The 10719-nt window shown below is 36.7% G+C and overlaps 1 protein-coding gene across 7 annotated transcripts; it reads left to right on the top strand.

The window, feature by feature from the left end:
• Nucleotides 1–358: 358 nt before the first annotated feature.
• On the top strand, nucleotides 359–7280 carry LOC118045715 (uncharacterized). Of its 7 annotated transcripts, XM_073409190.1 has the most exons (11): nucleotides 359–617; nucleotides 748–956; nucleotides 1442–1647; nucleotides 1747–1994; nucleotides 2138–2492; nucleotides 2756–2881; nucleotides 3091–3360; nucleotides 3468–6076; nucleotides 6167–6275; nucleotides 6351–6431; nucleotides 6895–7280. In XM_073409190.1, the coding sequence occupies exons 6-11, from the start codon at nucleotides 2762–2764 to the stop codon at nucleotides 6979–6981; spliced, it is 3276 nt and encodes a 1091-aa protein (XP_073265291.1). In that variant the 5' UTR covers nucleotides 359–617; nucleotides 748–956; nucleotides 1442–1647; nucleotides 1747–1994; nucleotides 2138–2492; nucleotides 2756–2761; the 3' UTR covers nucleotides 6982–7280. The 7 variants fall into 7 exon arrangements, with proteins under 7 accessions (XP_073265291.1, XP_073265292.1, XP_073265295.1 ...); XM_073409191.1 differs by lacking the exon at nucleotides 748–956 and having other exon boundaries at nucleotides 2138–2471; XM_073409194.1 differs by lacking the exon at nucleotides 748–956 and having other exon boundaries at nucleotides 2138–2471; nucleotides 2756–2886.
• Nucleotides 7281–10719: the final 3439 nt, after the last annotated feature.

Genomic DNA, 10719 nt, shown 5'->3' with positions numbered 1-10719 from the left:
GGATAAAACAAACTTTTTTCTACATTTTGTTCTATTTTGTTTCTCATCATTCAAACAAAATACAAAAATATTCATCATCTTGTATAACCTTGCCAACACAACTCCGTATCTTTGTCTTATCCCATATGTTCCATCTATTTCCGTTTTTTTTTTTTTTTTTTTATCCCGACGAGATAATTACTAGAGATTCCCTTATTCAAATCCAATCCTTTTGATGAGTTGCGTGGGTCTTGAATTTGGGCTCCTGAATCATGGACAGGCCGGGCCGTTCTTAATCCAAAACCAACGGTTAGAATTTATGTTTTTTTGTTATATATATATATGAATTTTTTTTTTTTAAACGAATGGATAGTTTTGTAATTTAGAAGTATGATTTTCAATTCCCGCTTCCCATTTCCCAATTTCCAAATCTGAAATCCCTAACCGCTACTATTGCTGACAGCACCGACAAACTGAAGTATAATAAGCTGAAAAGAGTAAAATTTGGCTTTTACATTTGTCTTTGTAATGTAATTGAAGAGAAAAAAACTGAAATGTGATTCGCGGAGGAGAAAAGATCGTTCGCTTTGCTGCTTCTTCGACGCCCTGCCTATTTTATGTCCCCAGATCTAATCTCGGTATCTGCTGCATCCTTCTTCAAATTAGGGTTTCTAATTCTTTTCCTTTTTCAACTTCAAATCCAATGGTTAATATTTCTCCTTTTTGTTCAATCCTATCGGTAGTATGATTTTGTTTTTTAATTTTTAGGCAAATGACTGCTGAGGCGAAGACATTTTGGATGAAGATTAATTTTATTATTTAGGTTTACTTCTGAAGAAACCTGTATCGATTAATCTTATTTGCAGCCAAAGGTTTTGCACTTAGAAGAGACTTTGTTAGGTTCTAAATCTGGAAAGTTATATACGAAAACTTCTGAAACTGACACCTTATCTTCATCATTTCGTGGAACATAACAGGTTAATGTTCGCCTTAGCCCAACTATTCTGTTGCAACTGTGATTTTCTGGGAAATGTGGCTCACTTGAAATAGATTTGCAGCAGCAGGCAGTTTTTCATGATAATTTTCTTAGGAAGAATATGGAACTATGTTCTATGCTGCGAACTAATGTTGGGAGTTGATAGAAAAGCTACATGTGGATTGCATTTGTGCTCTCTCCTGTTGAATCTCAGATGTTTGTGTGGCCAATAAGGAAAGAAAAAATTGTTTTCCAAAGTGGGGTTCTGGAGAAGTTGCTGTAACCTTGTTTATGAGGCATTACTTGAAAAAACTAATTATCACTTCAACTTGGATTTTTTGAAGAGATCTTATGAATAGTTGATTACTGCTAGATACACATTAAAATTTAATTTTGGGATTGTAAGAGAAACATGTACTCCTCGCCTTCATGTATCACACGTGTTGTTCTCACCAGCTTCTGCTTGTTGACTTTTTTATGGTGCAGAAAGAAATAGAGTATGAAGTGCAATGGACAAGATACTTGTAAATCAAGCTCCTCATCATGTATGGATGTTATGATTGACGAGGAAAGTGCTACCATGGACAAACTACATGTGCCCAAACTTAATCTTGAGCCACAGCAGATGAAGCGAAAGAAATACAATCTGCGGAAAAGCTTAGCATGGGACAAAGCTTTTTTCACTGAAGAAGGTGAACAATGAACCTTGGAATCAATTGTCCTCTTTGGTTACTAATGTTTTGCACCTCAACTTTACCATTGAACCTTGGGGTTCCTTTCTTTTTGGCCAGGTGTTTTAGATCCATTAGAATTATCAACACTCAGTACAAGAGTTGACAGGCCTGTGTCCCGTGGACGGAGAGAGTTACTATCCGGTGGTTTGGACAGCATCAATGAGTTACCAGATATGCAAGCACTTGAAGATAATTTGTTCAAGGAATTGCCTCCAAACACTCTTGCCGATGGAGGCATGGCTGCTTGTGTCTTCTCTCCAAAACCTGTTTCATTAGCAAGAGATGAAGCTGGCCCAGCTTCTGTGGTTAGTTTTTCCAAGCTCATCTGCACCCCATTTCTTTATACTTTTTTATTGCTTAAGCTGTTCTATTTCTCTTGTTTCATTCATCGCGTTTTTTAAAAATTGAAGGAAATTTTACTATTCTTTTTGTTATACATGCTTTTCAGGCCAAGCGAAAAATTCTTTCAGCCTCTAACATGAGTCAAAGTGCATCCAAACGCAGTGGTTGCCCGCGATCGGTGGCTTCATCTTCATATCCTTTAGGTTCTGTTTTGTAATAAATAATGAAACAATGGATTGTCCCCATAGGCTTATCAATGCTGTTCTTAATCTATTTGTTCCTATGGAAATGTTATTCTTAACTTCTTTGAACTCTTAGAAGGCCTCCCACTACAAACAAAACTAAAGCGACAACAAAAGACTCAAAAGTTTCAAAACTATTAGCTCCAAAGCCAGATCCCTCGAATGTTTATGCTGCTCCTAGATCCAGCCACTTGAAACGTAATCAGATTCCTCATCCAGGTGGTCTTTGTGTATATTTGTGTATTTCATCTGTAAAGCGGTTTAGATTTTTATGTCTTTACTGTAAGTTTCAAACCTATTTTTTCATCTGCATGACTTTCAAAAGAATACTAAGATTTCATAATTAGTTCATGGGTGATAAATTTTGCTTACAGAGGGTTTTCTTGTTCAATGTATAGTTTCTTTTCTGTTATATCTGAATTTGAATAGTCAATTTCACATAGAAAAGCAAATTGATATTTCTATTTTCTGTTGATTTATAGTAGGTAATGGTCAGAAGAATATTAGATCAAAGGGCACTTCAACTAATACCAGAAGTGTTCGAAAAGACATGGAGCTTGGTCCTTCTGACAAACTGTTGCCAAAATCCACTGCTCATCATGCTAGAAGTAAGGTAGTGAGAGCCTGAACTTTTCGAAGTTTTGTAATACTAAACGTGTCCTGGAATATCATGTTCCTGGTATTACTGGTTGTATATCAAGATATTAGTTTTTTTTCTTTTTTCCAGATTACAGAAGACTAGCAGATTCTGTATCATATCAGTATGTCTTTATTTTTCTAATATGCTTGCTTCTTTGGGATCTTTTAATATGTACAGGTCAGCCTGGTGCCAAAAAAACATTCATCAACAAATACACAGCACCCCCAGGTTAACCTAGCAAATAATTGCTCAGAAGTGATCCCAGATCTTGTACGTCCAGTTGCTGCACATCCACTAAATGGCTCTGATAATAGTACCTGCAAAATTGCAGTTTCTTTCTCGCAAAATGCTTCCTGCAACAGTGAAAACATGCTATGTACAGAGTCTCAAACAACAAAAGCATCAGGCTTGCGGATGCCATCGCCATCACTGGGATTTTTTAGTCAGGTATGCTCACTTAAACATGACCACATAAATATAATAAGTTGCATTTTAACAGAAATAATGTTTGATTAGATGCTTGTTTTTTCCCCTTCTGTTCATTTATGGTGCAGTCGAAACCTGCTGGCTTGCTTAGCCTCCTAGAAAGAACTCAAACTGGCAAACTTCGCAAATCTAACATTCCTAGTTTGCACAAAGCTACCCTCTCAAATAATCAGTGTCCCTGGCAACCATCCAATGAAACATCTGCATCCTTGAATATGAGGAGCAATGCTGCTGCTTCTGTCAATCCTACTTCACAGGGAAAGATCAAAGGCAATTCAGAATTAAAAAATAAAGAGAAGATGTTTCAGGCACCGCTTAACTCTAGGACTTGTGATGGGCTAGATAATCAGCAGCAGTTGCACAACATTCATGACAATCAGTTGCTCTTACAAGGTGGCCCTTGTGAACAACTGAAGAAAGGTCAACACAGCAAGAAAGTCACTGAGCTTTGCCTCAAAGGTAGAGATACAACTGCGGCTGGATTAGACTACCCCCATTCTAGATTCAATGTTAGCCTCGTAGCAGAAGTTGATAGTCTTTCAGAGAAAAATTGTGTGACTGCCAATCATCACATTGAAGACAGACAATACATTCCAATCATCAAGGATAACAGTGACTATTCAGATTTTCCATCTCTAGGTATGAGTACTAATAGTGATGAGGGTACCCAAAAAGTGCACGTTCAGTTAGCCAGGATGCAGGGAGTTAATGACCAGACTGTGAAACAGTCTGAGCCAATGAAGCTTGACACCTGTCATCTTTATCTTGTTTCTAATGCTGAGAGTTTGAGCCTATGCTTGAATAATGGTACTTCAATTGAGGAGAGATCAGCTGAAGAGCTTAACAACTGTCGTGGTTCAAATTGTGCAAATGCAGTTCTTAAATCCCAAGACTGTAGTACAGCTGAACTGGAAATTCCTTATAGGCCATCTTGCTGTAATGATGTACTGTACACAAACAATGAATCTAGTGAAAGTGGAAACTTGTATACAGAATTGTATGTGGAAAATGTGCAGCTGCAGTCTGTAGATGGTAATCTAACAGTCAAAAGGGACGAGAAAAGTATGCCAAACACTTTGGCGGAGTATAATCTGCCGTCGATGATTATTAGAGATCCAAGTGAAAAAACTGCAAAACAGACAGAGCTTCCATTTCCATGCCTTGTAACAGAACAAGCTATGGCAGATGATTGTGGATTGCAACATGATGGTTACTTATTGCATGGAAAAAGATTCTTCTCTGAAGAATCCAAGGAGAAGAATCTCCTTCAAAGTGCTGAAGATATGGTATCAAATGTTAATGCTCCTGGAGGTATATTGGAAAGTTCCGGAGTTCTTAGTTCAAAATCACCTGCCAAGCAAGATTCTAGTTCTAATGCAGCTGGAAAGTCAGAGTGCTTGCATGTGGAAAACCCTTTGGTATCTTCTGTAGACAAAGGGCTGGTTAAGGTTGCTTCTGAGATAAATGATATGAGTGGGGACAAAAGTTTAGTAAGTAAATGTGATTCTTCGGTTAAAAAATTCATTGTTTCCTCTTATTTACAGCGAGGAAATGATGTCAATGGAAGGGGTTCTTCCATTCCAGAGAATAATTGCTCCACTTGTATGCATGATGTGAACGAAGACATGGAGAAAACTAAGGTGATAACTTCTTTCTGTGAATCTGATCAGGACAATCAGAGTCAAAGAGCATTTGATGATATGTTGTATTCTAAGAGCCGATCTCTTGCAGAACAAAGGGAATGCAGTAATAGTAACATTGCAAATGTCAGAGGAACTATTGCAAGTGAAGTGGAAAGTCTAAATGGTATTCACCAATGTGAAATAATGGAACAAACAAATGAACTTGCTCAAGTTAATAGAATTACAAAGGAAACAGTAATGCAAAATGCATACGTGCAGTCCTCAGAAGAAAGTCCGTTATCTGATAGCCACAATTGTAACATTAGTCCTTTGGTATCAAATAAAACTTCTACAGTAATGGTTGATGACATTCGAGAACTTGAAGAACATGTAGCAGTTCAAAATCCTTACGTGATGATTGAGCACGCTCCCCTGGAAAATCATGAATTTTGTTCGGATGATAGCCTGTTGCTCATGAATAATACTTCTGTAGAACTGCAAAAGGGAGATCTTCAAAATGTTCTGGGTGTTGGTATAGAACAGGGTGATGGCTCGTGTGAATCAAGATGTTTTGACGTTGACACTCAAGTACCTCCTATTAAAAATGCTGGTTCAGATATGGATAAAAAAGCTGAGCACACATTTATGGTTAATACAGAGCCAGGTTTCATGGAGATTCTGCCATCAATTGAAAACTACAAATGCAGCATGGATAGTAAGAATAGGAGCGATGATGAGCTGATTGATCAAGCTACTTCCTTGGAATTTAATTCATCTTCAGACAAGAGCACGCATCAAATTGCATCATCAGTGGATAATTGTGACTCTAGTTCGTTTTGCTGTTTGAATGAGAAGTCTAAGTTATTAATGAAAACAAAAGAGAAATCAAGTCAGAGAGTCCAGCAGGATGCTGAAGTTGATTTATCAGATAGGAATATTTTGTCAGAGGAAGCTCTGATTAAAGTTCCTCAGACCAGTAGAAGTCCCAGCATTGAAGCGCAGCATGAGTTGGATGTAATGTACCCCACGGAAGACAAGGCTGCAACATTGTCACTGTAAGTGTTTTAATCTGAATCACTCTGATTTGTTATTTTTATAGACATGCTCCAATTCTTCAGAATCCATCTGAAAATTTGCAATGACAGCCAGAAACCTGTTAAAAACAAGAAACAAGATGCTTGTGTTATAAAACCACCACCAAATGTGGTTCCTTTTTCCGATGAGTGGTTGGCGGCATTTGAAGCTGCTGGAGAGGTAATTGACTGAGACTACAAGTAAATGATTTTTATGAAACATAAGTAGTGGCCTCTAATTAAAAAAATTCTGCAGGAAATTCTAACCATGAAAGGTGGTGCTGTACGAAATTCACCCCCTGACAAGGTTCAACATGAACCTGGTCCGTGGTCCCCGGTATGATCCTGTTTGCTCTACCCTCTTTTCAAATAATGTCAGTAAGTTCTTGATGCAATGGGATTTTTTCGGTGGGTCAAGGGAGGAGTGGACGTTTCTTATATAATTAATGTCTTGTAAATGGTATGGTGGACGAGTAGGATTCGTTTGGGAGCTGAACTAAAAAATCATTTTCTTGGTGATAAAATCTATAAATTTCAGTTAAGATATAGCAGAGCTCATCTGCTTGCTATAATATTCTAGTTAAGAGTTTAATTCACTATTGATCTACAGTAGCACATGATACGATGAAATCATACTTAATTTTTATGAATCTGGTCATTAGCTTCTGGTTGAATGCATGACTGTTTTGAGAAGGGTGTAGGAGACTGATGCAGGGGAAGTCTACCCTGAGAATTTATGGAAGAGAAGCTGATTATTTACCGGTATTTGGTTTGATAATTATAACTTGCATGGTTTACAGGTACGCCGGAAGAACGCTCAAGGGATTGGGCCATTTGATTGTACAAAATTCATGAACAACAACACCCCACCTTCCACTTCTAATTGAGGCGACATGGTTCGCTAAAAAATCTAAGGCCTGGACCATTGCATCGCATGTCTCTGTTCTAATTGAGGAGATTCAGCTGATCATTCTTCTATGACTAACAATGTCACTCTCTAAAACCATGATATAAAAAAAATAAACAAATTCTGATTTTGTTTTTAATTTTCTAATTTGTGATTTATGTTTCCTTCAACTCGGGGAATAGCACTTGTAATATTTGATGCTAAAATGATCGCACGTGGAAACAGCACTTTGACATTTGAATATTGATGCTTGAATTCATGAACTTCAATTTCTTTGCATTGTACTTCCACCTGCAGTGTTCTCAGACAGAAGTACTTGGATTTTGAATTTCAGAATTTGCTGACAAATGTAGTTTATAGAGATTTTGCAATATCTCGCTCTCTTCTTAAAAAATGAGGGTTCAAACAGGATTTTTGACCTTGGTAGTATGATTTATATTCTCGCAGTGTTATCATTTAAATCACCTTTTGGATCTCAATTTGCACACATCCTCAACTATCGACTCTTTAGTGTGTGCCTCAACTATTGACTCTAGATTATTAAGTGATGATAACTTTGAATTCCTGCTACTAAATTTCGACACCTTTCTTATGGATGATAATGAGTTTTTACAATTTTTATATTTTATCATAAGAAACTTAAATCTTTATATTCAATTCATGGAGTTTTGAGTATGGATATAAGTATTTATTATAAGAGTATTATATATTATTTAAAATAATAATAGTAATTTCATTATTTAAATTGTGTGTTAAATCAATATTGAGATATGAATATGTTATACTGGATCGGGTTCTTAAGGTAAATTTGACAATATATATGTTCTATTCATTACTCATTGAGCAAAATAACCATAAATATAACGTCATTATTATTGTGATCTTCAAAATGTATCTTGTCAAAATGTATCTTTGTTTGAAGAAGATTCATTCTATAAATTGTTCCGCTTTGAATTTCATTTGGGCAAGTGATCTTGAAGTGGACTGCAAATGAAAAAAGACCTAAGACCATTATAGAGAGGAGGCCTTTGACCAAAGTCAACATATTTCTAAGGGATTGAGTTCACAAAAAAAATTACAAATGTTATGTCATCATTGTCTCTTTTTTTTAAGAAAGTCAAACTCTTTTTATTCTAATTTGCTCCTTATGCGTGCTCAACGACGCTTTACTTTTAACAGACACTTTTAGAGATGTCATTTGTTGCTCGTTCTTGCTGATAAAACCAACCATTGACATTTGAAGAGATTAAATGTTATATGGAGATTTTGTTAGGTTCCAACCTTTTTACATTTTTAACACTTAAATACTTTATATGAAATTGAAAATAACTCTTGATACTTATTAATGAGTCTCAAAATTCAAGATGTTTAGAAATAAGGTTGTTGCGTTGGATAATTGGTTAATCTCCCAGTTCAAGCAATTTGATTCATTCTCTATAATCAAGATATCTGATGACTTGATACTAAAAGCCTAGAGGGTTGGTAAGTGATAGCAAGTGATGTCTAGTAAGTCAAGTGACCGGTAACTGTAGTAGTAGCAAGTGGTGCTTGATAAGTAAGGTGATCGGTAATTATAATAGTAGTAGGTGGTACCTGATAAGCCAAGTAACCGATAGTTTTAATAATAGCAGGTGGCACCTAATAAGCCAACGTGACTAGTAGTAGTGGTAGTAGCAGGTGGTGCCTGGTAGCTGTGGTAGTAGAAGATAATGCCTGGTAAGTTAGGTGTCTGATAGTTGTTGTAGTAGTGGGTGGTGCATGGTAAGCCAGGTGATCGGTAGCTCTAGTAGTAGTAGATAGTATCTGGTAAGTCAAGTGACTAGTAACTAGTACCTAGAAAATGTCCCTTTTGATGAATGTCGGGACTCTCTAATGGTAAAGTCAGTAACTTTGTAGAAAGAGAAAGTGCAATGATATTTTAGAGAGATATATTCGAAAAATACATGTGCTAAAAATATTGAGAATGAAGAGATTGTGAACATTTGACTTAAAGGATTCATGATATATTTATAGCCCATGAATCTTGTCCATTTTTAGAAAGGAGGGGATATAGTGTAATTTTATTCTTTTGATATTTAAGTTGTATTATACTCAAAAAAATATGTATTGGATTAGTATAAAATACTAAGAGACTCGTGTGAGATCCTTGAACAATCCCTGGTAAGTGTTAGGCTTGGGCCCATTAAAGGTGAGAAATGGATCGAAATGCATTGCCTAAACCCAAGCATGTTTGGCTCGGGGTGCTCTCTTGAGCCTGAGCATGTTTGGCTTGGACATAGAAGCCTGAACCCATGGGGGTGCACGCCTAGCATGGGTGTACGCCCTACATGGGCTCTAGTTTCTTGCCCGAGCTGATGCCTTCTAAAGAGGTGGGCTCAGATAGTATTTTGAGCCTAAGCTCCTTGGGTGTTGGGCTTGAGGTACCACACTCATGCACACTCTTTTTGAGCCCTCTGTTGTACATTTTGCTCAGGGTACTAAGCTCTAGCTCAATAAGTGTTTTTTTGCCCTATACTGGGGGAATGTTTTGGGCTTATTTTTTTTTTTAGGGGGGTCTGTTTTATTTGGATCCATCACTTATTTTACTTAATACAAGTAACAAGTCCACTGTTAATGACTACAAGATTTATCATTTACTAGCTGGAAACTTTCCCATCAACAATGAAGTTTGTTGGTTTCTAGATATGGTTCTCACTTTTTGTAATAAAATTTCTTGTATTTTCTCAGGAATGCTACTTTAATATTGTTTTCTTTCCATCATATACTACTGAAAATAGAAATTAGATGTGTATATGATTTTTTGATCCTCTAAAGTGAGACATACAAATTGAATTCTATAGTTGCTCCAAGAAGTAATTGGTTCATATCCTTTGCTCTAAGAAGTAACCACCACCAATTAAGGAATATTAATTCAAATATCTCGAAGTTGCCTGAGATTCACGGGAGATATGCATCTTGTGTCTCCATCCAATGGTTGCTTAGCAAGTATGAGGCTAGGCAACCTTACTTAGATTATAAAGATCCCAAAACACATGTTTGGACTGATCTTGGCATAAGCTAGAAGTTTTTCCACATGAAACTATCCTTGCAAATTATCTTGTATTTAGTAGAAAAACTTCACACTGAAATGGACTTTCCCTAGCTGAATTTTGGGATTGTGTTGTTCCTAGGAACAAATGTCACTCTGATACTTAGTATTTGAGTTTGGTTGATCAAATGACAAGCATTTAAAAAATCAAAAGGATGAAAAATGATTTCTAATTGTGTGTAAAGAAGCTCTGTGTGTTCTCTCTATCTTGTTGAGTTGAAAAATATCCTTATTCTCTCTCAATACACTTGAGAATATATAGTCTTTCTTGGAAAAAATTTGAAGCAACTCACCATGAAAGGTGATAGTTCTATTTCGTAGTCCACTCATGTCACATGGTAGTTGGCATTGTGGTAGCTCTAACTGAAGTCGTAGTTGAAGTTGTAGCTTATACATCTCAACATACATGGTGGTAGCGCAAAAAAAATAAAGTCTAATAATAAGAGAGAGAGAGAGAGAGAGAGAGAGAGATAAATGGTGTTGAGCTTGTTGGGCTTTGCAAATTGGCACAACAAAGTTACATGGTAGCCGGGTCTATCGAGTTTACACATGACAACCTAAATCAAGGTTGCACCAGCCTCGGTGTGGGTTGCATGTGTAGCCTATATTGGGGTTATCAAGTAAAGACTG

The sequence above is a fragment of the Populus alba genome, chromosome 5 (assembly GCF_005239225.2).
Source record: "Populus alba chromosome 5, ASM523922v2, whole genome shotgun sequence".
In the NCBI taxonomy this organism is placed as follows: Eukaryota; Viridiplantae; Streptophyta; class Magnoliopsida; order Malpighiales; family Salicaceae; genus Populus; species Populus alba.
The sequence above is the reverse complement of the archived record's forward strand: the minus strand, read 5'-3'. Positions and strand labels throughout refer to the sequence as shown.